At 39.3% G+C, this 26937-nt stretch overlaps 2 protein-coding genes and 1 long non-coding RNA gene across 8 annotated transcripts in view; 2 read left to right on the top strand and 1 right to left on the bottom strand.

Moving 5' to 3' along the window:
* The window catches only part of LOC114449358 (microtubule-associated protein 4-like), a 66111-nt gene extending 61382 nt beyond the window's left edge, over positions 1 to 4729 (top strand). For 4 of the 5 annotated variants that reach the window (XM_028426952.1, XM_028426954.1, XM_028426953.1 and 1 more), the window contains one exon: positions 253 to 4729. In XM_028426952.1, coding sequence (XP_028282753.1) covers positions 253 to 257 — 5 coding nt within the window. In that variant the 3' untranslated portion in view covers positions 258 to 4729. The remainder of the gene's footprint in view (positions 1 to 252) is intronic. The other variant, XR_003671984.1, reaches the window with a different exon arrangement.
* Positions 4730 to 8482: 3753 nt separating this feature from the next.
* The window catches only part of LOC114449360 (uncharacterized), a 62162-nt gene continuing 43707 nt past the window's right edge, over positions 8483 to 26937 (top strand). Inside the window, exons 1-7 of one of the 2 annotated variants that reach the window (XR_003671986.1) lie at positions 8483 to 8621; positions 8780 to 8810; positions 10205 to 10260; positions 16911 to 17051; positions 23599 to 23659; positions 23750 to 23873; positions 26499 to 26554. This is a non-coding gene — a long non-coding RNA (uncharacterized LOC114449360). The remainder of the gene's footprint in view (positions 8622 to 8779; positions 8811 to 10204; positions 10261 to 16910; positions 17052 to 23598; positions 23660 to 23749; positions 23874 to 26498; positions 26555 to 26937) is intronic. The other variant, XR_003671985.1, reaches the window with a different exon arrangement.
* On the bottom strand, positions 10719 to 21688 carry LOC114449353 (myosin-7-like). The gene is made up of 39 exons (XM_028426946.1): positions 21483 to 21688; positions 21225 to 21262; positions 20719 to 20927; positions 20501 to 20644; positions 20257 to 20413; positions 20138 to 20165; positions 19948 to 20056; positions 19745 to 19837; positions 19603 to 19666; positions 19389 to 19487; positions 19202 to 19305; positions 18978 to 19116; positions 18304 to 18422; positions 18030 to 18179; positions 17761 to 17931; positions 17371 to 17680; positions 17177 to 17256; positions 16888 to 17093; positions 16693 to 16816; positions 16478 to 16614; positions 15803 to 16058; positions 15462 to 15704; positions 15211 to 15387; positions 14989 to 15134; positions 14814 to 14904; positions 14347 to 14736; positions 14139 to 14265; positions 13935 to 14053; positions 13323 to 13519; positions 13056 to 13239; positions 12811 to 12976; positions 12609 to 12733; positions 12203 to 12511; positions 11908 to 12111; positions 11529 to 11825; positions 11312 to 11416; positions 11128 to 11223; positions 10906 to 11040; positions 10719 to 10739 (listed from the first exon to the last, which is right to left on the bottom strand). The coding sequence occupies exons 3-39, from the start codon at positions 20917 to 20919 to the stop codon at positions 10719 to 10721; spliced, it is 5823 nt and encodes a 1940-aa protein (XP_028282747.1). The 5' UTR covers positions 20920 to 20927; positions 21225 to 21262; positions 21483 to 21688.

Genomic DNA, 26937 nt, shown 5'->3' with positions numbered 1-26937 from the left:
CAGCAGAATTCTGCCACCTGATGCGGTTGTCAGACTCGGCCTAATTGATGGATGGCTGTAGCGTTAATACAATAAAAAACAGCAACAGGTTTTAATGACTTTGCCCATAATTCATATGAACCTGGCCTAGAACATTAGCAGTCTATTGGGTTCAGACCATCTGGCTGGGAAAAATAAATGTCTGGAGATTTCCGCACCTGTCTCTGCCTCACTTTTCCTTCCTTTCATCACGTCACTGTCTCTCCTCCACAGACTGAGTCCCAGTGACTTGCAGATTTTGGCGGGACGCGCATGGCTGACCCGCCAATCAACTGACCAACCAACCTACCACGGCGCAGTCACTTCTCCTCTGGCCCCGCCCTTCATCTCGCCCACCGCAGCACCGAACTGACCGATCGCCTCTCAGTGTTTCTCTGGGGTCTGCCTGCCAGCTTCCCACAACCAACCCTGACCTCTGACCCTTCGGGTTGACCTTTGGCCCTGCCACAGAGAAGAGCACCTGCTGTTTGTCTGTGTTTCTCTGAGCGGGCTCCCACCAGCTTCTCGACTCATAATGTTTTCTCGTAAGCACTGACCCCTAACCCCTACGCAATAAAACCCACCTTACAGTCAGTGCTGTAGTGACTGTATTCATAGAATAACACTCCTAATTACTCTTGAAGTCACAGTTGTAATGCTTTGCTCCGGTCCCTCTTTACAGGCTTTCATATTTCAAACCCACGCTGACCTGGTTAGCAGAGGCTAACGCTACTCTCCGCTACTTCTCCCAGTCTAGATATCTACAGTAGTCTCATCACATTATTTCACTTCTCTGCACCAGTTTGTCTTCTCAAAATCCATTACAGCAATTCTTCTTTATATCTGCACCATTATTATCATGGTACAGACAGTAGTGATTGGTGCAGTGAGCACAGACTGATCTCGAGAGTAGGGGAGCATGGAAATAGATCCTCCGTTATGTAAAGCAGGTGATTTTGTCACTGAATGATGTGATTATTAGTGCATGATAATCATAGAAAAGGCATGAGGAGGAGGGATGGCGGGCTGTTCCTCTGGATAGCCTTGGCAAAAAAAAAAAAAAAAAAGGGATTTGGCACTGGAAACATGAATTTGATCTTAGAGCCAAAGGTCTGTTTGACCTTGAAGAAGTGAATTCAGAGTATTGAACCTCACTGCACCTTTTAGTCATGATGCGTTAAATGCATGGTGTATGTAGCACTTTGGTGGCAGTGTCAAACACCGTGTCTGCTTTGGTCACAGCAGCATAATAAATGGTCAAATATATATATATACGTTGGTAGAACTTGCCATGATCAGTGGCTTTGAGTTGAGCCTCGACGGTGGAGGAAGTTCTGTTACAGTCATGTCTTTATTTATTCCCTTTAGTTTGTGGTTAGCAACAGTGCTAGCAGGCCTGCTTGTGCTCGTTTTCCCTTCCTCAGTAAGTGATTGAAATTATATACAACCATCATAATCAGCTACCACAAGCCTCTTTACTTCTTGCGCTGGTGTAAACTACCGGTAGCAGTATTCATCATTTGAATATTTGAATTATACACAGGCCTGAGTTTGACCCTCCTCTGGGAGTAATGAGTATGATACTGTAGCACCATTTACAACAAAGCATTTAGTCTAGGCACAACTCCACAAACTACTGTAGATGTTCAAACTACAGCAGTTATTTAGAAAGCACCACAAGCACCTTTATATGTAACAAATGTCAACCCTCTGCACGATACAGAGTCACTTTGGGGGGGCTAATCTTTAAACCTGCCACCCCATCCCCATCATTTTCTAATACTTCAGTACCTGCAGACCACCCCAGCAGTCACCCTGAGCTGTGTCTACCACTTAAGAGTTTGGTTATTGGAAACAGACAGACAGCACCTTCCTTCTCTTCTGCAACATGTGACACTTCCTGGTCATGTGATGTCCCCTTTAATTGGAGAGTTAGGTCCTCCCTGTAGCCGGTGCATGGTGGAAACCCTTACAACCCTGCTAACTTAACCACACACAAGCACAGACGGATACAGGAAAGCACACATATGCTTGTTGGTGTGAACAGTATAATACACACAAACACAAGATAAAAGTCCGTTGAAAGGCATCTCTCCAGCTCCTTGTTGTGTTTCGGTGGTCTATGCTGATATTGTTAAAACGATGATGAGCTGTGTCAGTGTGATGTCCCCCATCATAGTCACTGTCAGACATTCTCATCATAGGCTCACCTCACATCCTGCTTCCTCCATGTCTGTTTCCTCTCACACACTCTGTGACAGCAATATTCTAGCAGGGAAGGCCACCTGTGCATACACATGACAGACAACCACCGAAGTAGTTAGGAGAGAGAGAAGCAGTGCAGCTGCAGGGCGAGGGGGGAATAATGCTGCATTCACGGCACAGAAAGTAACGTTGGAATTTTCTTTGTAGCTTGAACCTATTTCTGATAGATGTTACTTCACATGAGTAGTGTAAATAGAAGGAAGTAAATATTTTTAAAGGCTTTGTTACATTGTTCAGCGTCTTTGTTTTGTATAGGATATCACTAGAACAAAAAAGTTTAAATATATAAGACTACAGTTGACAGAAGCAATTGCCCTCCTCTAAATAGCCATGAATGCAGCACTATTCCAGATCCAAGAGTTGTTGGGACCAGCCAGTGGCATGTGAAGTCGTCTTTGTAGTGAACTATCCTCATTTTAAACGATACAAAAATAGCACACTTTTATTTAAATATGATGACAGATAGACAGCCGGCGGAGAACAGTCTCCGGCCTGCTGCGTGCTCACTTAACATTTAAACTCTAATAATACTGTGATGTTGACTCTAAAGGCCCTGTGTGCTCACTGTGCATTAAAGGCTGGGATGCTCTCTGCTGGAAACACTGAGGGATTGCTGACTAGTCTGTGGCATGCTGCCCTAGTTGTCAGATGTGTGAAGTGTTACTACTGCATCCATCCTGTAGAGAGCGCTGCTTAGCCTCTGGAAAACACTGATAGTCTGGCTCTGTGACTTTAACAAAGGCTGACTTGTTACATCGCCCATTAGAGAAGCTTCCATGCTGTCCTCATTTAAACTAGCACTATATTACTGTGTCAGGAACACTAAATACTGTCGTACAGATCGTGTACAGTTCCCCCTGAAAAGTCTAAAGTCTCGTGCACTTTGAACACAGTCTTGTTCATTTCTGGATGCACCCAAGTGATAAAAGTTGCTTTACAGTATAATGGTAAACATTGTCAGCTGTGTACTGTACGTGTGTGCTTCTGGGAACAACTTGGTAGTTAGATTAAAGTTATGATAATCAAAAAGCAAGTGATTCAACACTAAAGACAATTAAAGGCACCGTATAAGCATATTTAATATTGTACTGTTCCCTCCGAACCATCCTCATGAGTTGCCTAAATGTAAGACTCGTCACACGACCATGATGTGATACCGATAATGTCAGCTGCGTCTTTAGGAACGGCTGAGCATTGGAATGAAAGCACTTTGAACGCTGTAGGATTGTGTATATAAAGTTTGGTGCGAGTTGTAGTCTTAACGTGAGCGTGCGACCAAACGAAAAGGACGGAGGCGCGGCTTTACCCGTTCATCTCGGTCGGCTTAGTGGATTTTAGTGGAACTTTGGTCCTCGGTGTTGTGCTGTTGGCTATGATGGTTTAACACTCAACTCTTCAGTCTGCCCTCATGTCGTTACTGGTAACATTCTACTGGTTCTTGCATTCTGGCCAAGCTACAAAGTCACCGCCATAACCACGCAAAGAGGCATTAGAGGTTTCAAACACTGCCTGTTTGTTTACACAGAAAGTGCAAGAGGTTAGAGAAATGAATTGTTTCACAATTAATGGGTCAGACCCTCCTATAAAACCAGACTCCATGTGTCCTCTTCCACCATGGCAGCTCCTGTACATGTGAATTAAGTCACATCTGCTTTCAAAATGCAACTAGCAAGCGGGTGGCTAATTTAGTAAAGATGTGATTTAAAACAGAGAGTTCTAACAACACGGTGGGCACCATCAGTATTTAATGACTTTGTTAATAGTTATAATTTATACTATTTGGAACTAAAAAAAAAATCAAAATGGTGGACTTTGGAGTCACAACAGCAAACAAGCAGCATGTCCTAAGTCTGTTTACACCAACATCAACTTGAATTCCTTCGTTCCAGGATCATCAAATGAAATACAGGAGCCCAAAATCTAACAGAAAAAACAGCTTTCAGACCTGTTTTAATAGACCTGTGTGATCTGGCAACACATATCTTGTAGTATTAATGTTAAATTTGAAGCCAATGCCCAGGAATTCCAATTTTTACAATGCTAAATATGCAAATATATATATATATATAGATATATATATAAACTTAGCAGTGTTTCCAATAAACACTGATGCTACATCCCTACTTTGAATGCGCCACACTAGCTTAAAACGTTCTTTCAGAAAGGACATGGTTGATGAGACAGACAGCTGATGACATTTAGCAAGGATTATTGTTAGCAGCTTAGCGCTAAACTGGCCCAAGTTAACAAATAATATGTCAATCAAACAGGCCCTGTCACTAAATGACTTTAATATCTGCATAGTGTTTGCATAGTTTAGAGTTCGGACATCAGTGGACCAATTAATGATCAGGTTCCGACAATGTTATGGTGGTGAGGTAATGTCGCTTTGCAGCTTGGACAAAAAGTAACAACCAGCATCTGATGTCTGGTCACACTGTTTGACCCCCCCCACCCCCCCGTTATAGCGCTTGAATACCACCCTTCCACTAGTGTCTCACACTGTCCCTTGTATATAGACACCACCATGTTTTTACCACTCCAAAAGTAATCAAATTAATTAAAGTTAAAAAAACAAAAACAAAAAAAAAATAAAAAACTTACTTCTTAACAGGGTGTTGTGACAGATGAGCATTCATAAAACTGTTACTGTTATGGTATTTACTATTATCATTATTATATAAGACCGAAAGCATAAGAAAGGAAAAGTGTACTTTTTCTTTTCTCAGTCTGCCTTTTTTCCACCAAGAAAAGGGCTGCTGAAGATTCAAGAATGTTTTAAAAAAATGTATTAAAGATGCAAGATTATGAATACATGTATGAGGTTTGTCTTTGTTCTGTTTTGGAAGAAATAGATCACACTGTTTACTGTGATAGGCATGGGGGCCAGGCTGTGTGTTTAGATGCGGTCTGTGGTAGAAAGGCGTTGGTTTGTGACACACATTGACGCACACTGGCCTGCTGCCCCTGTCTTTCTTGTCCACCGCTGCCCCCCCCCCCCCCTCCACAGTCAGACTGACAGTAAACTATTGGCATGTGGTACAAAAAGACCTGTCCTGTATTAGACAGCTCCTCTACAGACACCTGGACATACCTACCAACACAGGACTGTACTGAGGCAAGTCTTGGACCAAATTATCTTCTCAGCGACAATAAATAACGGAACTTTTTTGGATCAGTTTGCACTTCTTTTGGATCAAATTCCACCTGAATAAAAAAAGCGAGTGTTGGTAGATATGCACCTGGAGCCCCCTTTAGCTGTGTCTCCCACCTACAGACGCTGCACAGCGCTGAGAAGCAGCACGTTAACCAACGCTGCAGCTGTTTGAATGTCCTTATTTAGCAACGTTCTGATTACAAAAGCAGCTCCTCCTCAGTGCTGCGGAGCGACCCCGCTGTAGCGTGTGCTGTATTGATCTGTAGGGCACAACACCGTAGCAAAACGAGCATGCAGAAGACAACAAACAAACTGCTGGTTGTTAGAGGCATTCGTCCTTTTAGGTAGAGCTCACCCCCCCCTTCAGTTCTGAATATTTGGTATGAAAGAGATGTTTATTGTGATTAATTGTTAACTAGTGATGTGAATATTAATCATGAAATAAAATGATGAGCAAAAAAAAGATCACAGAGTGTCACTGCTGGGTCATTTCTTCACACACACGCAGTCTAATGTAGCTGAATTTTGAATAATTGCTGGTTTGTTTGACACACTTCTATCAGTGCCTGGTTTTTCCCTTAAACAAACAGCTTTGGTCTTGATCATCTCCTGCCTGTGTTAAGGTCACAATGATGTGATCTTCCTCCATGTGGAGCTTTTGTGTCTTTTTTAGTTTTTTCCCCATGATTGGATCTATTCATTTCCTCATTTCCTCCTCCTTCTCGGCTGCAGTTCCAGTCCATCCAAGCCATTTGTGATGCTAAAGGACTTTTCCTCAACATCTTTGTTGGATTTTCTAATTCTTTCAATGATATATTGTCCTGAAAACAGCCTAATTTATGTTAATGCTGAGGGTTTACATTGCTGCAGGGTCATTTCAGTGAAAGACAAACACCTTGTAATGCAGCCATTATAGCCATGATCACCTTCTCATGTCCCTGAATAGAGGTTGTGAGTGATTATAACTTTCTTTTATTGCTTAAAAGGAGCTTGCAGAGGCTAGGACTAAACATTTATTATACTAATAGCCACACAGAGCAGTCAGCAGTACGCCACTGTGTGTTTAATAGGGGTGGTACAGTTCTTGATGTCTTGTTGTTTCTACCCTTGTCCTTTTGTCTTCTGGCATGGTGCTGCATCCTTGGGCACAAAGATAACCTGTGAAATTCCTGCTGGCTGCTGGCATCATGACATTGATGATATACTGGACAGCTTGGGGACAGCCTCTGACGCACAGCAGGCCAACAAAGCAATTCTACATGTAGAGAAGCAGCAACAGGTGATTATTAAGTGGCACACAACCAACTATTTACTGTAGGGTTGCCATAGATTCTGTCAAACAGCCCTGAGATGCTAAAAGCACTTATCATTATGTGCTGTACTATCATTGTAAATAAATTCCCCACTGCAAACATTACTGCACTGCAGCATTGCTAGAAAAACAAGGTGAGCGGGTGTAGCTGGATGAGTCAAACATGAGGGAAGACCTCCTGGTTTTCTTATTGCATCCTTGCAGACTGCTCACCTGGCCTTCCAGTATCTGCAGGGTGCTGGTCCCTGGAGCAAGTACGCCATCAAAACAGGTTTTCGTTGCTGGATAACAGCTGTACTACATATGAACACTGTTTCTTCATCATGCTGCATTTCTCATACAAGAGGCATTGCATCCTTAGTCAATAAGTTTGTTGTACTATTTCTACTGCAAAGGCTCGTTCATGTTGCATCACATGAAATTGACTTGGTTTAGATCCTGAGAACAGCTGAAAAATCTGCGCTAATTCACTTTTATTAAAGGGTCACCCCCCCAGGCTGACTGGGCCAGGTGTGTCAGCCAGAACATCACAGGTAAGTATGGAAACATTTAGTGCTATTGTTTTTAAGTTTTTTTTTAAGTTTTACCCAGACCCACCCACATAGGTCTGTAACCACATATAAACCATGTTTCCCCACCAAACAGTTAGAACTGATGAAGCTGCTTGGATGAGCAGCGAAACGTCTTCTAGAAAACTCTACAAGTCCAGACGCCTTGCTTCAATCTTCTCTACGTATGATGACCTGGATGACTGAGAATCTTCATCAACAATTTGACAGTATATGTATATATTTATTTTAATTGACACTCTAAATAACAGATAATTCAAGATGGATCAGCAGAGATCAGAGTTATAATCCTGTTATTTATTAAAACAAAACAACAATGACGACAAAATGACAACAAAACAGCCGAACCTTTCATGATACGCCCTAATATTTACTGAATGACTATGAACACTACACAGTGCAGTATGCTGTCATATTTTAGGGTGTAGGGCATATGTGTAAACATACTTTGTGTACTTAAAATGAATGTAACATTTAACATAACATTTAACAGTTTTATATGTATATATGTTTGTATACCATAGGGAGTATTAACAAAACTGCAGATTAACTGCACACCATTTGTTATTACTAGATTTTATTACAGAAATAATAATGAGCCACAAACAATAGGACACAACCATGGGGTGCTGTTCTACATAATGCAGGTCAAATGTTGCATTCAATGACCTCTTATGAGAAGAAACGTTGATTTTGCCTTAACGTTTTGGACAGTCAGGTCAGAGGGATGATCCACCAATGAGAGAGACTGAGCTGACGTTGGTACACTCATACTTCATCAGTGAACTGTGTTTAACTGAGGCACCAACAGGGTGTCCTTTTGATTGTCCTCTATAATGTGGATGTATACACAATGGGGCCTTCATACCAAACATCCAAACTCCTTTACTTAGCTCTAACCTATTACAGGCTCTTGTCGAACACCGAGTACTCTGTCAAAGGTCCCATTCCCAGCTGTTCACAACCCTTGTACCTCTGACTTCGGCAATCACATCTATACAGAGGAGAAGGTGTGAAGGACCTTGTCTCCCTTAAGTTTGAAATCTGAGCCAACATGAGTTTCAGATGAGGCTATTGTTAGAATGCTTGTTATTTACTGAAGGTCACTTGAGGAGGTGTTGAGTAGCAGTCCCTGCCTCCATATGTCCTTCTCTTGTCTTGTCCATTCTCCTTGGCTCCATTCAGACAGTCAAGTAGCTGTAGTGGTTGGTGCATTTGCTGTCAGGTCTGCAGAGCCCATATAGTTTGAGGACTGATGAAGACTTTATAATATGCAGAGAAAGATGAAAGATGGCAGAAGGTAGGGTTGACTGAATTCTGTAAAATGCTGACTTAACTTCAGGGTGTAAATTCTATCTCACACGCATGATTTCCCTAATTTATTTTTGATTAAATCTAATTACAGTAGGTACAGTTAGAGTTGTTGCAATGTGACTAAGCTGGTTTTTTTTTGAACAGGCAAAGTGAGAACATATAGATGAAAGACAACGTATGTATGTCTGCTGTTAAGCCAGATGTTACTGCAACTAACAAATATCAGGCTTTTGCTTGGATGGAATTAAATGTGGTATGCAGTATTGATTAGATTAAAAAGCTCAACTCAGTATGTATATATATATATATATATATATATATATATATAGTATTTGTACTCTGTCATACTGTTTATATACATAACATCTACAACAACTGTGGAGATGGAGGTCACAAAAAAAACTCTCAAACGTCCATCTTGGTGGGCTACACACACACACACACACACAGAGTAACACTGAGTTATCATCATCTATTCTCTGGCTTCTATTTAGTGCACACTTGGTTGGTTGACAATAAGTTTTTTGTTAAGAATATGTTGTTGTTTGATGTTATACTACTGCATGAAAAATGCCAGCTATAGCTAACTTAGCTAGCTCCTGCTTAACAATATTAAAAGTTATATGTGAGTTTGGTGCAGCAAAATGAAGACTGGTAATAATTATACCGTGTTAGTAATGATGGATAAGTGTGACTTTCATTGAACTACTTCCTGATCCACAGTTTAACAGGCTCTCACTGCTTAGAGCAGGTTCCGGGTGTGCGTGCCAGAATAGGATCGTACCATTTTCGGGTGGGCGGGGGCGGGGGGGGGGGTTATTCGTTTTTGTTCTTAAAATATAATGTTTAACCCACAACCTCTACTTACTATGTCTTGGACATTAATTGTAAAATATTTGAGTGTGTTTGTAAAACAACAACTTTGTTGAACAAAATTTTTGGGATGAAGCTGAAGCACCCCTAAAAGAGGGCTAGCGTCACCCATGCTGTATCCCATAATATAGTGCCTAAAGCGTTGCATTGTGGGAAACTAGCAGATACGGAGTTTCCCGCGTCTGTGGCTAATACAAAAGAAGATTATTGTACCATAATAGTTTTTTTTCCCCATATTATATTTGTTCCAATATTGAGTAAGTAAAAAAACTCACGGTTGTAGCAGGGCTTAGTCCTTCTACAACAAACCTATAATGCTACGAATTTTTGCTCTATTTTGTCCTAGCTATTGCTAAGCTAACCTTTAATATCATTAGTTAGCAACGTCTGTTAGCATGAATTCAAAATAATAATTCATCTCATACTCTCAAAAATATGTGCAATGACATAACCAATTGTCATTTATACATTAAATTAGTCCCACAATGGGGAAATTGCTTTAGGCAGCCCAGCAAAGAGCGCCATACACCAGTGAGTACACTGGAGGCTATGCGGGTGAAGTGCCCAAGGACACACATTATTATTATTATTTGTTGTATCTTGTATTTCATTTTGGTGCCGTTATTTGATTCATATTCATAGAATATTTTATAGAAACAAATGTGCAATGATGTTTTTTTTCCCTTAAAATCACAGGCTTATTTTGTGGTGCAATACGGATCAGAGGAATAAACCGCCTTCCATCACACCAGGTGAGTTACTGGGAGATTTTTGAAAAGATGTACAGAAAGCTTTGTACAGTACATGGAACACATAACACAGTCAAATTATGGACTTTATTATAAGTCTACTTAATGTGTCTATAAGAATGGATAAATATGATAATTATTTCCTCATACAAATATCATTTTTGTCTAGAAATGATTAGTGAAATTAAATGGAAATTTGTGCTGTAATGTACTAGTGTGGCATATTGTATTTTATATAAGGTGTACTACAGTTTAAAAAAATCTAATAGACAAGCCTGTTCTCTTTAGTTTTATTGTTATCCCGTTTTCTGCTCAAAAGTAGTGAAGCTACAAAGGACAGTCAGTCAGTTTGAAATGCAGATTTCATTTTTATTCTACTGAAAAAAAAACAACATGCATAGGGAGACACCATGAGTATATGACATCAGTTGCCTCAGTAACACGATTTCATTTCATGTGCTTCACTCTTCATCATGTCCTTTCTGAAATAAAGGGGGGAAATCAGTAAATAATGAAAGGGATAGCTAAATTTTATTGTTATAGTTTCTAACTTGAACATTATTTTATACAGTTTAAACATAATACATCAGCCAGGTGTGAGCAGCATTTCTACAAGATTCATTGTAACTGTAAAAAACGATGGCTAACCTTTGACCCCACATCACGGCTCTTGGCACGCAGCTTGTTGACCTGAGACTCAGCAATGTCAGCTCTCTCCTCAGCTTCATCAAGCTCATGCTGAATCTTGCGGAACTTGGTAAGATTGCTGTTTGCCTGTTCCTCCTAAAGGACAGAAACACCACATTGTTTGCTGAGATGAAGCTAATTTTTAGTGGTCAGATATGGGCTGTATTAATTAACAGTACTTACAGCTTCCTCTGCGGACTTCTTGTAGGATTTGACCTTCAGCTGCAGCTTGTCCACCAGATCTTGGAGACGTGCCAAATTTTTACGGTCTTCCTCAGTCTGGATAGTACAACGACATAGGGTACAAAGATTTTGTCTAAAATTTTATATATATTAAGTATATAGAGATTAATTGATTAATCATTACCTGGTAAGTGAGCTCCTTGATACGTCTTTCATACTTTCTCACTCCCTTTACAGCATCGCTGGCCTTTCTCTGTTCATTTTCCACTTCATTTTCAAGTTCCCGGACCTGCAGGATTCAAAGAGAAAATTCAGCCAGCATCTCTCTATTTTACATAGAGCAGATACTGCATTTCATCTTTTAACAGGTTGCATGAGTCAAAGAGACAACTTGTACTCACCCTGGCCTCGAGCTTCTGCACCTGCTTCTTGCCTCCCTTCATGGCGATCTGTTCAGCTTCATCCAGACGGTGCTGCAGGTCCTTGATGGTTTGCTCCATGTTCTTCTTCATACGCTCCAGGTGGGCGCTGGTGTCCTGCTCCTTCTTCAGCTCCTCTGCCATCATGGCAGCATCAGTAATGGCCTTCTTGGCCTTCTCTTCAGCATTTCTGCATTCCTGCACTGCATCCTCTACTTCAGTTTGAAGCTGGGATGTATCGGCCTCCAGCTTCTTCTTCTGGTTTATCAGGCTGGTGTTCTGTTTTTTATGTAAATAGTATCATATTTCCTGTGTTGAAACAAGCAACTTCTGACATGGTATTTAGATGAACATCTCTTACCTGTGAGTGCAGTAGCTGCACCCTCTCACTAACATCCAGCAGCTCTTGCTCAGCAAGTTTGCGGCTTCTCTCAGTTTGCTCCACAGCAGCCCTCAGCTCCTCCAGTTCAGCCTGAAGCAGGTTGTTGCGTCTCTCAACAATAGCAATGTTTTCCTTCATATCATCATTGGCTCTCATAGAGTCGTCCAGTTGAAGTTGCGCATCCTTGAAAATGAAAACCCAAACAATTTCATTTAAATGTGTGTATTATAGCATAACGAGCATAAAAATAATTATTTTTGCAGATCCTTCAGACCTTCAGATGGGCATGGACAGACTTGAGCTGTTTCTGGGCCTCAGCTGCCTGTCTGTTTGCCTGGTTGAGCTGGATCTCCATCTCATTGAGGTCTCCTTCCATCTTCTTCTTCAAGCGGAGGGCCTCATTCCTGCTACGAGTCTCAGCCTCAAGAGAGCTCTGAAGAGTGTCCACAATCCGCTGTTGGTTTCTCTTTGCTTGCTCCATCTCTTCATCTTTCTCTGCAAGCTTGCGCTCGATGTCTGCCTTAACTTGGTTGAACTCAAGCTGGACACGGAGAATCTTCCCTTCCTCATGCTCCAGAGAGGCCTGTCATAAATTAAAACATTAACATTAAAATACTGTACAACTACTACCAGTGAAAAACCTTTCAGGTTCAGTCACCTTTTGAGGATTCCTTTCTTACCTCTGCTTCCTCCAGAGCTGTCTGTATCTCAGACTTCTCTTGTTCCAACTGTTTTCGAATCTTCTCAAGTTCATGAATATTCTTTCCACTCTCACCAATTTGTTCAGTGAGGTCTGAAATTTCCTCTGAGAAGAAAAATTTATTAAACATTAGTAATTCTTCCAGATGCTGCAGTTGTGGTGTACATTGTTGTTACCCTTACCTTGCAGATTCTTATTCTCTCTCTTCATGGTCTCCAGATGTTCAAGCGATTCCTCATAGGAGTTTTTCAGTTTGAAGAGCTCAGTGCTCAGAGACCTAGCTTCTTTCTGAGCACTCTCCAGCTCAGTCTGAGACTCCTCATATTTCTGCTTCCATTCTGCCAAGACCTGAAATTTGTAACTTAGTATTTTACTCCAATTCTTCATCTTAAAGAGAAAAGGTGCTGTTTATTTTTTCACATTCTACCTTATCAAAGTTTCTTTGCTTCTTGTCCAGAGCAGCAGCGGCAGCATTTGACCTTTCTACATCCACCATGAGATCTTCAATCTCATTCTGCAGTCTGTGTTTGGTCTTCTCCAGAGAGGAACATTTAGCATTTACTGCTTCAACAGCCTCCTCAGCCTCCTGTAGACGCTGAGCCAGCTTCTTTCTGAATTGTGAAAGAAATTTATTCATGGTTAGTTTCCTTTAAATGTTTATGAAATGTTTAGGTTCAAAATGTTTTTTACCCACTTTGCCTCTTCCAGTTCCTCAGTCCTCTGGATAGCATCAGTTTCGTACTTGGTTCTCCACTGAGCTACCTCAGAGTTGGCCTTGGACATGCTGCGCTGCAGTTCACCCTTGGCCTCCTGCTCCTCCTCATACTGCTCTCTGAGCAGGTCACAGTCATGACGAGCAGACTGCACTGCATGGGCTAATGCATTCTTGGCCTAACAGAAAATTACATAGGTTTGTAAACACTTCTTGCCAGGCTTATCAGTAGTCAGAGCAAGAAATACTAGCTTTTTTCTGGCTTGGTGGTTGTACACTTTTCAAAAGAAACATTCAGCTTTTATGTTGCTCTAATTCTAGGACAATGTCCTAGTGCTTCCAGAATCTGTTTGGTCGAATCTTCCAGTATTTAGTAGGTCATCAGATCAATTTGAAGTTGGTTCATGTTCCAACCTCAAACAAACTCCTCCGGAAATGGTATGGGACCTTTCCACAATCATCTCAACTTAGGTGTTTTGGTCTGCACCCAAAGATGATTGATATGTTCCAACCCCAAACAAACCACTGGAAGGGGTCAAATACACTATGGTTTACTTCAAATGTAGAGAATGCTGGAGGAAGCATATTTGTTACCTTGACTTCTTCCTCTAGTTGTCTTTTAAGGTCTTCAATTTGTTGAGTGTAGGACTGTTTTCCTCTGGTGAGTTGAGATACCAGGGAGTCCTTCTCCTCAAGCTGCCTTGCAAGTTCACCTAATTTATTTAGATTTAAACTTTTAGTTTATTTTTGTACTTTTTCATGAATGGAATATGATGCTGAAATAAGTTCAAGGCATACCATTCTCAGTTTGAAGCTTTGCTTTCTGCATGGTGAAGTCATTGATGGTACGCTGTCCCTCTTCTGACTTTGTTTTATATTCATTCATCTGGTCTTCCAGAGATCTGCACAATTTCTCCAAGTTGTTCTGGACACACATGAATAGCATGACATATACACTGCCATAATTAGGTAAAATGTTCATCAACCTGTCAGTAGAAAAAGTTACCTTGGACTTAACAATCTGCTCCATGTTGGAGACCACATCATCCAGCTCCAGTCTGAGCTCACTCTTCTCCTTCTCCAGTTTCTGCTTGACTCTCTGCAGATTGTCTATCTGCTCTCCCAGGTCAGCAACACTGTCAGCTTGTTTCTTCCTGAGTGTGGCAGCAGTGGCTTCATGCTGCAGAGTGGCCTCTTCAAGGTCTCTGCGGAGTTTCTGGAACTCAGCCTCCCTCTTCTTGTTCATCTCAATCTGGGCAGCTGTGGCTCCTCCAGCCTCCTCCAGCCTCTCACTGATCTCCTCCAGCTCTCTGGACAGGTCTGCTCTCTGCTTCTCCACCTTGGCTCGGGCAGCTCTCTCTGCTTCAAGCTCTTCTTCCAGCTCCTCAATGCGGGCCTAGACCAAAATCAAAGTTAGCTGAAAATCACATCCCCACACAAGTTATTGTTCCTCTTCATCTTATGTAAGATTACCTGCAGCTCCTTCAGTTTCTTCTGGAGCTGGGCGCTCATTGCCTGTTCATCTTCTATCTTTCCATTCAGTTGACTGATTTCAAAATCTTTCCTGTGGATAAAGAGCATTAATCATACAAGCTGCTGGCTAGTTTAAAATATATTTGCACTGGTAAAAAGGTACTTGTCATATTACTTTTTCAGCTTCTCTTCGAGTTGCTGCTTGTCATTTTCCAGATCCATGATACTTTCTTGAGCTAACTTAAGGTCTCCTTCTAGCTTCCTCTTTGCTCTCTCAAGGTCCATTCGTACTTTCTTTTCTTGCTCCAGTGACCCTTCAAGCTGTGAGCAGCAATAAATAACTCATTAGGGTTCTCAATTCTTTACTTTAAGTCTACTTATTTCTTCAAAGCCTTACATCATCCACTTGCTGTTCCAGCTTAGTCTTGGCCTTGGTCAGAGTGTTGACTTTGTCTTCTTCACTCTGCAGGTCATCCAGTGTTTGCTGATGAGCTTCCTGTAAGGCTTTCTTTTCCTTGGTCAACTTGGCAATGATTTCATCCAAAGCAGCCATCTCCTCAGTCAGGTTCTTTACCTATGACCAGAACAGAATGTGTCAATTTGAATTTTGAACAGAGTTCATGCAACACTTATAGGTGTTTGTCATACCTTGTTCTCAGTGGCATGCTTCTCTTTCTCCACTTTAGCCAGAGTTAACTCTAAGTCATCAATGTCCTTCTTCAGCTCAGAGCACTCATCCTCCAGCTTCCTCTTCTTAGCAGTCAGTTCAGCATTCATCTCCTCTTCATCCTCCAGTCTTTCTGTCTGCTCTTTGATTTTGGCCTCCAGCTGAATCTTGCTCTTGATCAGCCCCTCACATCTTTCCTCAGCATCACAGAGATTATCTTGTTCCTGTCATTGAACATCAAAAGCACATATATGTATGCAGACATGCTCAGGGCAAATACACTGTAAATGTTGATATTATTGTAATTGTGTAAGAAACATACAGCTTGAACTTGGAGCTGCAGGTCATTCTTCTCTTGGAGAAGAGTGACCATTTTCTCCTCTAGTTCTTTTCTACGAGCTTCAGATTTTGCATAAGCCTCTTTGAGTTTCAGGAATTCTTCCTTCATGTTGGCCATTTCCTTTTCAGTTTCTGCTGACTTCAGCAGAGGTTTTATCTTGAAGTACATCTTCATCCAAGGCCAATTCTTGACCCCCATGAAGGCACGGATGTTCCACTGGATTACCAGAAGTGCATCTCTGTGAACATCAGATTATAAACACTCGATTATAATGTTCTACTGTAGATAGAAAAATGTTTTAATGTTTGTTTTCATCTGAGCTGACTAATTCTAATTTAAGTTACACTGCCAATGATACTTGTGCAATATTTACTTGAATGACATACATTATATTTGTGTATGTAGGATATATATATAGGTATACATTCGTATACAGTACATATGCATACTACCCTCATGGTTATTTGATTTATTTGGCTACTCAAGATTGAGAAAACTTTTTGTTGTAGTGTTCCTATCCAAAACAATAGTCTGAGGAAGTAATTTTCTGATGCTGCACAGATTGTTAGGTTCCTCAAGGAAAATATGCCATGGCACTGAGTTATAGGACTAAATCTAACTTAGCTATCAGAGTTTGATTGTATTCTACGCAGTTACCTGCGCTCAACAATCTTCTGGAATTCAATCCTTGCCAAAAGGCCACGTGACCGGGATTGGATGCCAGTGATGATTAGTGCTAATCTGTCATCTCGCATCTCTTCTAGCTGACCCAACAGTCCAGCTTTAAAGAACACCTTGATACAGGGAGAGATTCGATTGGAATGTGGGTTCTGATTTGCAAAGTGCATATCTTTTTGAAACAAAATACTGACCTTGGTGTGTCCCAGTTTGTATTGGGTGTGATCTATATCCAAGGAGCCCAACAGTTTCTCAGCTGCCTTCTTGTTGTCAATAAACTGTCCCTCAGGAATGGCATTAGGGTTCAGAATGCGGTATCTGTTAAGACAATCAAGACAATGATTTGTTTATATTTACAATCTTAAATGTTTTGTTGGTCTTACGCATACCTCTGCTTGAAATCTCCATAAAGGATCCTGTTGGGGAAGCCCTTTCTGCAGATTCTGATGCCTTCCAGCACACCGTTACAGCGCAGCTGGTGCATCACCAGAGGATTCTCCATGGCCCCAGGAGTCTTGGTCTCATTGGGGATGATGCAGCGTACAAAGTGAGGGTGAGTGGACCTCAAGTTGGTCATGAGCTTGTTCAGGTTCTCCTGCAAGTTTTTATTTTTAAGAAATAATGTAGTACTTCTTTAACTTATTTTTGGAGATGAAAATGAAAAGTGAGATATCTTACCCTATGCAAAGCTGATACAGTTTGGAAGGATGAACCTTTCTTCTTTTTTTCTTTGCCACCTTTCCCACCAGATTCCTGAGCTAAAGAAAAATGACATTTTGTGAAGATTAGGGAGGTTTATCTGAATATAATAGGCTGTTTGTGTCAAGACATGATCATTTGTAACATATATTTTTGCAACATGGTCAACATACCTGAATCAGCTCCAGCATACCCAGCAAAAAGCAAGGCTAAAAGCTTGAGGTTAGACTTCTGGTACAGTGTCACAACAGTCTCATTTAGAGGATCCTTGTTCTTCACCAGCCAGTTGTTGATATTATAATCAACAGTTCCAGCATAGTGAACCAGGGAGAAATGGGCCTCTGGTTTTCCTTTGACAACTCTGGGCTTCTGAAAGTTGTTGGACTTTCCCAGGTGGTTGTCATAAAGCTTAGCTTTAAAGGTGGCATCACTGGCTTTGGGAAACATGCACTCCTCTTCAAGGATGGACATGATTCCCATGGGCTGAGGAATGTACAATGAAGAAGTATTTGGCGAGCCAAGCAAAAGGAGGGAATAGTAGTTTCCAAAAAAATATACTTTACCTTTTCAATGAGGTCAATGCAGGCCTGCAGGTCCATACCAAAATCAATGAAAACCCAGTCAATGCCCTCTTTCTTGTACTCTTCCTGCTCCAGCACAAACATGTGGTGGTTGAAAAACTGTTGCAGTTTCTCATTGGTGAAGTTGATGCAGAGCTGCTCAAAGGTGTTGAACTGTAATAGTATAAATAGTTAGCAGAGACCATGAGACCATATTAATCGGGCAATTGTGGATCTGATTCTAGTGGTTTTCTGGCTCCTTCAAAACTCACATCAAAGATCTCAAAGCCAGCAATGTCCAGTACACCAATGAAGTACTGGCGAGGCTGCTTGGTGTCCAGGGACTGGTTGATTCTCACCACCATCCACAGGAACATCTTTTCATACACTGACTTAGACAGTGCACCAATAGCATAATACACCTAATAGAGAATAAAGTTAAAAAAATAAAATGAAAATAATGTTATAAAATAATAAGTAATGATTTCAAACTTACCCTAACATTTTTATTAAACCAAACTACCTGGCAGGGTTTAAGGCTTTTACCTGGGCAACATTCTGTCCCTTGGTGACCCACTCATTCCCTACTTTGACTCTTGGGTGGCAGAGACCTTTGATGAGGTCAGCAGAGTTCAGGCCCATAAGATAAGCTACTTTGTCAGCATCTGAGAAAATAAAAACAAATACAATAGTTACATATTCATACATTACTCAAGGTTCAAGAAGGTTATTGTCATAGTCATGTGCACACCAAACATTACACTGAGCAATGAAATTCTTACTTTGTGAGTTCCCGTTACACGAGTAGAGTACACAATTAAACTAAAGATTAAGATAAGAAATAAAAAGAACTAAATACGAAATAAACTTACTTTAAGGCTAAAAAGAATAAATAAAATAGCAAAATAAGCATATAGGCAAATACTATGTACGGATGTTCAAGTTATTAGTAATTAGTAATTAGTAGTACTATGTACTATCAAAGAGCTAAGATAGAATGTGTAAAAATGTCTTTTCTTTGTATAAACATGCAAAAACACACAAAAAACAAACAAAACCCACATACATAGTACATATTTTTGCCCGGTTTAATATGCGGAATGTTTATTGTTGTTTTTTTTTCTTTAGTGTGCTTTGACACACTGATACAGTGACACAGTTACTGAAACAGAGACACTCAATGCAGATAAAGTTGTTCTCAGATAACAAAGCTTACTTACCCTCAGTGCCATCAGCCTCAGCCTGCTCTTCTCTCTGCTTCTGTTTAAACTTCATGTTACCATAGTGCATGATGGCACCAGTCAGCTTGTAGATACTGTTCTTCTCTTCTTGAGTGAAGCCCAGCACATCAAAGGCATCCTAAGTGAAATAAAAAAAAAATCGAGTATTTCCTTAATTTGTGACTGGCTGATGTTTATCTATAGTGATTTCAGATTCTGCTCACATCAGTGGCCATAAGCTCTTCAGAATCATTGATGGAGGCCACTGTTGTCTCTCCTTGAGAGATGAAGGCATAATCATACGGGTTGTTGGTGATGAGAAGCATTTCTAAGAGGATAGATAACGTGTTAGTTATAAATATATCATATCATGTACATTTAGGAATATTGTCTTTGTCAATGAAAATATACCTAGAAGTTCAGGCTTTGCCTGAGACAAGATCTGGTAGAAAATGTGATAATCTCGCTCAGCTTTCAGCTGGTAGGTCACACGAGATTTTTCCAGAAGATCTGTTTAAGGAATAAGGTGCTGTATGTGTTATTCCATACTGTTCCTGTGTAAAAACACACTATTTGTGTTACTTTCTACTTGCTACTTTCACACATTTATATGAGTTTTACTTACAAGTCTCAATGTCAGCAGAGGCCAGTTTTCCTCTGTTGTCAAAATGAATTCTGATGAATTTACCCTGAGAGCAAAATTATATATTTTTAAAATATATTATTCAGTCAGCTATGTTTGTAAATGTCGTTCTGTGGATACCTACAAATCTGGATGAGTTGTCATTCCTGATGGTCTTGGCATTACCAAAGGCTTCCAAAGCAGGGTTAGCCTGGATGATTTGATCCTCCAGAGTGCCCTGATTTTTTCAAGTAAATATTACACTTAGGCTTATTAACAGTAGTGGAGAAGCTGCCCAACATTATTTTTTTGTTGTTTGACATTAAGTAATGCAGATGTAATCCAAACCTTCTTTTCAGCTGCTGGATCTTTCTTCCCAGTTGGGACAGCCGCAATACTGGCAAAGTACTGAATGACACGCTTGGTGTTGACAGTCTTTCCAGCTCCGGATTCTCCACTGAGCAGAGGACAGAAAGTTTGAGTTCAGGGTTTATGACTTGTAACTTCTGACAATAGTTTTGTTATCAGCGTGACTTACGTGATCAGGATAGACTGATTTTCTCTGTCTGTTAGCAAGAGATGATCATAATATCAGTGAAAGAATGGCATGACATTACACAGACGTTTTGGATGATGAAGGGTAAAGGAGATTTATACCTGACAGCATGTACTGGTAGGCATTGTCAGAAATAGAGAAGATATGAGGAGGAGCTTCACTCCTCTTCTTTCCTCTATAGGCAACAACCACCTCCTGGTTGTAGACTGGCAGCCACTTGTAGGGGTTGACAGTCACACAGAACAGTCCAGAGTAGGTCTGACATGTCGAGAGAGACAACAAATATTTGGTTTCTATGTTAAATATATTTTCAGAGCAGAAAAAATTACAAATCAAGTAACATACGTAAATCATCCATGCTGCATAACGCTCTTTGAGGTTAAACAACACAGCCGGCTCATGGAGGAAGGTGAACATCGCCATGTCTTCAATTTTATCAAACTTTGGCGGGTTCTGAGGGTGTACATCACAATCCTTCACTGTGACGGTCTGCAGAGAGAAGTGCACAGCTGTCAGGATTTCCATTAGCTCACATTTGATTTAAACTGAAATATCACACTTACCTTTCCAAATTCAGTTTCAGCAGTGACTTTGTCTCCATCACGACTACTTATGGTTGCTTTCACATATTCAACCTCAGGGTCAGGAACAAAGCACTCTTTTTTCATGTCGAACGGTCGAGTTTGGGCTTCTAGACGCTCCTTGTCTGACTTTCTCAGAAAAGAAGCTGCAGGCCCAAACTCTGCCATGGCGGCGTCACCCATGTTTTAGCCTTTGATACAAAATGTACAGCGTGTAAGTAGCTCTGCACCCAATAATTTCCATACCACACGTGATAAGTTTGGTATTTCTAGGAATTATTATGAATGTAGAGAAATATACAGGGTTTGCATTAAACCTCTTTCAGTGCAAGCTCAAGCGTGTCAAGTTATCAAGTAACATATCAGGACATATCAGGACATATATACACATGCATTAATAACTTATCAATTATTTAACATTTTTATTAATTTATTTGCACTGTAAAACTGTGTAAAACACTTTCAAACAATATAGCTAGGAATGTTACCTGAGGGGTTTTCACTCCACAGGAAATCAGGATAAGTGCTTTTTATAGTAATTAGAAAGAAGGATACCAAAGGTCATACACCATTATTTATTTTGGACAATCAAGTGTGACAAATAAACAGTAACAGTTTTCTCATAAAACATGACAAACCTCTTACAAACTATATATAGTTCAGTAATAAAACGTATTCAATACTTTAAATTTTCAGTCAACGGGGCATAGGACACCTTACATTAGTGGCACCCTTCATTTTCTTACCTTTGACCGTCAGCTCAGTCCAGTGAAAAGATGGGTCCAGTAGCTGACACTGGACAGCCTTCCCTTTAATAAAGGTTGTAAGTCAACCAAATATGGGGATGAATATCATAGAAATGGCATCCAGGTTGTCCATCACAAAACTCATTCTCCAAATTGGGTAGAGCCTGTGGAGCTATTTGTTGCTGTCACCTTGTGAACAACAGACTAATAGGCCAGACTGGACACGAGTTAAAAAAAGGGAAAGGCAGGAGGTGGGGAAGCAGGGACAGGCGACCGTCATCTGTCCCTGTAAACTATACAAAGTCATTTTAGAACATAATTAACAATTTAAAGTCATTCTTTAAAAACTAAGTTGATGTTATCAGTCATCTACTTCAGTTATTCAAAGATTCTCTGTTTGTGATTATACTGCACACTCTTGGGGGCATCATTAAAGTTTATAAGGTACAAAAGCTGTTTTTTAATTACAACTCATGGTCCTGAGCAGCAGTTGAATATGCGTTCTTTATTTTCTTGACATCTCAGTAAAAATGCAGCTATCATTAGACTTATTTTAATAGCAGTTTGACTTCATTGGCCACTGCATTATCGACTGCCTCATTACCAAATAAATAAAGTAGGTAAGTTTTAGGGTTCTCTAGTATCTTAGTATTTCAAGTTCAACAATAGTCTGTCAAGTGACGGGGTGTGAAATACATTTCAAGAGGGAGCTGCAGCTGTTGTCTAAAGACAATCAAGACAAGGCCAAGGTCACAGCTGTGAAGTCACTTTATCATCACTCACCACCGTTCACAATTAGGTCTATACCCTTAGTGTAACCCTACTCACTATGCATTGTTTCATTTTCCAACTACATCCCAGCATATAGCAAATATTGCATAACAAGAGGAACTATACACTAAGCACTTGATCTGCATGAATCTCTCATTTATTTTATGTGTGGTGGTTGGGGTGCACTGTGTTTCTTTTGTACAATTAACGTTACATAATAGAACCAAAAAATAAAGCTGCTGTAAATTTAACCTGACTTCTAAGTAAATAAAGGAAGGACGCTAAGATGTAAAAATATTTAGACTTAATGTAGAATATCTCTTTTGTTTTGTTTTTTAAATATTCATTATCACCATCACAGCACTATTAAATACCTATCAGGGTGACGAAAAGTTTAGTAGGTTTTGCTGACGATCCCGTCTCGTTCCTATATGTGTAACTACTAATGTGTCTCACACAAAGGTTGGTGGACGTGTTTGAAAGCCTGAAAAATCATAACCACAGTGGTTGCACTTCAAATTATTGTACTTTTAGGTGGCATTAGTTTATTATTTAAAAATAAAACATTTTGTATTTACTGTTGCAGAGTGTTGCACTAAAACAAATGTATATAGGTGTGACCTATACACCAGACTTCTGTTATGCAGAGAGTGCCCTTGGCAAGCTCCTGTTGACATGGCATTGTTTTCTTCTCTTTATCCTTGAGTACAAAGATAACTTGTGAAATTCCTGCAGGCTGCCTTTGGGAGGCTTGGTGGTTCAGAGGATAGCTTGGGGACAGCTTGTGACGCAGCTTGGCAGAACATGTTTTTCTCTTTTCTTTGACCAGCAGCAACAGGTGATAAGCCTACAAGATACCAATAAAATACATACATATATATATATATATATATATATCAGGAGATTTTTAAACAAAGTAACACAATGTTCTTGGCCTGTCACACAATTTAAACATAAACTTAGTGTAAGCCACATAACATATATCCACAAACCATGTTCTCCAGTAATTCAACTGGAAGTTTAAATTCATTAGGTTTGCCCCCGCTTGTCTTTGCACTAGAATTTCCATTTACTTTACTTATCCCTCGGTCTATTCCCGGCTCTAGGAGAGCACTCATCCTTCCTTTAAAGGTCTCATTCCCAGCTGTCCACAGTCCTTGAGCAATCACCTGAGCACACAAAGGAAGGTATGAGGCACCTTGCCTCACTTAAGTTAGAAACTGGAGCCAGCAAAGCTATTGGCAGTATTTGTACTCTGTTGTTGTGAAAGGTCAACTCTAAGGGATGTTGAGTTCTGGTACAGGCTTACAGAAGGTGTCCCCTTGTCTTCTCCTCACTCATGCAGACTATGGACCTCTGCTCATGCAGACAAGACAATGACCAGAACATGATGAAATAATGGAAAGGTACTGTTTTCCTTTTTGACATTTTTCAACTACAACTGTTGCTTTTATTACCTATTTTAATTGTGTGTATCGTTTCTCTTTCTCTTCTAGTATCTTTGAATAGTCCTGATTATGTTTGCAAAGCATGCTTCTTTTCTGTGGCCCTGCCTTGCCTGGCTTTCAAAAGAGGATGCTTGTTTCCAGAGAAAGACTGTCCTCTGCTGCTGATAAGAAGGTCAGTAGTTTTAACTACTAACTATATCTGTTTTATTTTTCAGTCTGCAGTTCCATCAGAATAAAAAAATCAAATATATAAAATCAATAGAAAGAAATAGAAAAAAGGGTTTTTTAATGAAGTTCGTGTTTTATAATGTTATATTTTTTTTATTCTTAGGTGATACCCTCTAAAACCCTTTGACAGAATTATCAGCAATCATTGCTAATATGTACCACTAATAACAGCATATGCATGTGAATAAGTACAACATATCCTGCCAAACCCAGTGGAGAATTATTCCCAAGAAAATATATATATGTGGTATATGAGGTAATTTGCATATACTGCTGGGCAGCTATGCGTAAAATAAGTACATTCTGTCAACAGGTCTATGGAGTTTTTTGGTTGATGTCGGTAGCTTTAACTTTGAATAGTGATTTTTTTCAGTAAAGGCTTAGACCATCCAAAACCCTTTAAAATACTCCTTAGCAGGATGTCCCCTGTTTTTAATAGTGTATTAATAGTCAAAAAAATAACTGCAATACTTAAATAATGATGAAAGACTGTAAAACCTTAAACACCTGTGCAAGTGTGCAAAGATTAGTTGTACTTTGTCCAATATTTTTATTTCAAATGCCCTCTTAAACTAGGATGTATGAGCACCCTCTAGTTGTCATGTTATGTTTGCTTTTTGCATCACCACATAGAAAAATGGTTCACAGCAGCAGGCGGTTAAAATGGATTTTTCCTTTTCTAAGAGATGAATAGAAAAGCATGTCAATTTCATTGACTTACAATCACTCTGAAAAGGATATTGAATAAAAAGCCTGTTTAAATTTATAGGACGTTCATAAAAGTGCAATATGAATCTTATCTATAATTTTCTTTTTTTATAATTTTTTTTTTTTTGCAATAAAAACATATGATTTTTTTTTGCTAGCAAAACAAAAAATATGCAATGTTTTTCAAAAATTGAGATGCAAAGAGGGTTACTTGGTATGAGGTTATTACAGCCTTGACTTGGTCAATAAATTATAACGTTGATTTTGATATATTATTATTAATAGAATAATACCTTTTTACCCTTAGGCCTCATAAAAGTGCAATAAAAATGTTTATATACAGAATACCTTACATGAATCTCACACATACACACACTAAATATATCCTCAGCTTTCAAAAAACAGACACACTTCTGTCTCTGTTATTAGGTATACAACTGAAAAGCATTTTAACATGTCAGAATTAAAGTGTATCACATATTTGTGTTAATAATGGGAGTTAAGATTTACATCTATTAGTTTATAAACAAAGACCATTTGACTTTTGCTGAATTTCAGACACACACACACAATACATATATTTTTAACCACTTTTACACTAATCACTACACATTAAGGGCATTTTGTCCAGCCATTTCATTTACTTGGATTCTGCAAGATGAGAAAACTAGGCCTTTATTGAAATCTTGTGTGATTGAATGCTGCCTCCATCTGGTGGTTAAAATAGGTCATCGGACCAATCTTTTTGATGGCATATGCTCAGGTCTATTAGGTATACTTTGACAAAGCATTAAAACATGTCAGATAAGATTATATCAAAGATTTGTTTTTATAATGGGAGTCAATGGGCCCAAATTATACACTATATGTATTAGTGTAGGTATGCAAGTGAATCTCCTATACTATACACCTTGCATCTTGCCCCCCTCCCCCCCCAAAAAAAAGGTGCAAGGTGTATAGTATAGGATTTTTTTAATAATTACAAAAAAATCCTGGCCAGGTTGCATACATTTAGCCTTTAAACTGACTGATATTTTGAGAATCAAAAAAATAAAACCAAAAAGTACCCATTAGGGCCCCAACGTACATTTTAGTTGTGTATATTACACAAATGAAACTGTTGATTTATTTTTTTTAAATATTCACTTTATTATAAATTACTAGTTTGTCCACAAGAATTTCTTTAGATGCACATTAACTTTAGTCTACTGAACAAAAAATTCTTAGGGAGGCACCATGACTGAAGCAAAAGGTGTCTCATTTTCTTATGTTGATGTTTCAGTGTTGACAGGACATCATTCTTCATCAAGTCCTTTCTGAAAAAAAGAGAATGTCAATGTCAGCTCTCTCCTCAGCTTCATCAAGCTCATGCTGAATCTGTCTAAAATTTTATATATATAAGTATATAGAGATTAATTGATTAATCATTACCTGGTAAGTGAGCTCCTTGATACGTCTTTCATACTTTGAGTAAGTAAAAAAACTGACGGTTGTAGCAGGGCTTAGTCCTTCTACAACAAACCTATAATGTTACGAATGTTTTGCTCTATCTTGTCCTAGCTATTGCTAAGCTAACCTTTAATATCATTAGTTGGCAACATCTGTTAGCATTAATTAAAAATAATAATTCATCTCATACTCTCAAAAATATGTGCAATGACATAACCAGTTACTAATTGTCATTTATACATATACATTTAAAATGTGTTGGCAACTAATTTTGTTGTTAATTTTTGTGACTACATTGATTATTTGTTGTATCTTGTATTTTATATTGGTGCCATTATTTGATTCATATTCATACAGGTTTGCTATGTAGAAACAAATGTGCAATGATGTTTTTTTTCCCTTAAAATCACAGGCTTATTTTGTGGTGCAATACGGATCAGAGGAATAAACCAGCTTCCATCAAACCAGGTGAGTTACTGGGAGATTTTTGAAAAGATGTTGTACAGAAAGCTTTGTACAGTACATGGAACACATAACACAGTCAAATTATGGACTTTATTATAAGTCTACTTAATGTGTCTATAAGAATGGATAAATATGATAATTATTTCCTCATACAAATATCATTTTTGTCTAGGAATGATTAGTGAAATTAAATGGAAATTTGTGCTGTAATGTACTAGTGTGGCATATTGTATTTTATATAAGGTGTACTACAGTTTAAAAAATCAAGCCTGTTCTCTTTAGTTTTACTGTCATCCCATTTTCTGCTCAAAAGTAGTGAAGCTACAAAAGACAGTCAGTCAGTTTGAAATGCAGATTTCATTTTTATTCTACTGAAAAAAACAACA

Source organism: Parambassis ranga, chromosome 17 (genome assembly GCF_900634625.1).
Source record: "Parambassis ranga chromosome 17, fParRan2.1, whole genome shotgun sequence".
Taxonomy (NCBI): domain Eukaryota; kingdom Metazoa; phylum Chordata; class Actinopteri; family Ambassidae; genus Parambassis; species Parambassis ranga.
The sequence above is the reverse complement of the archived record's forward strand: the minus strand, read 5'-3'. Positions and strand labels throughout refer to the sequence as shown.

What these genes read in the sequence shown, in the direction of transcription:
- LOC114449353 (XM_028426946.1), bottom strand. Translation starts at nt 20,919, where the DNA reads ATGGGTGACGCCGCCATGGCAGAGTTTGGGCCTGCAGCTTCTTTTCTG. An exon ending in CTCTGCTGACATTGAGACTT is followed by an intron (nt 19,488 to 19,602) that starts GTAAGTAAAACT and finishes TTCCTTAAACAG; the next exon opens with ATCTTCTGGAAAAATCTCGT. An exon ending in TGCAGCTACTGCACTCACAG is followed by an intron (nt 11,826 to 11,907) that starts GTAAGAGATGTT and finishes CATAAAAAACAG; the next exon opens with AACACCAGCCTGATAAACCA.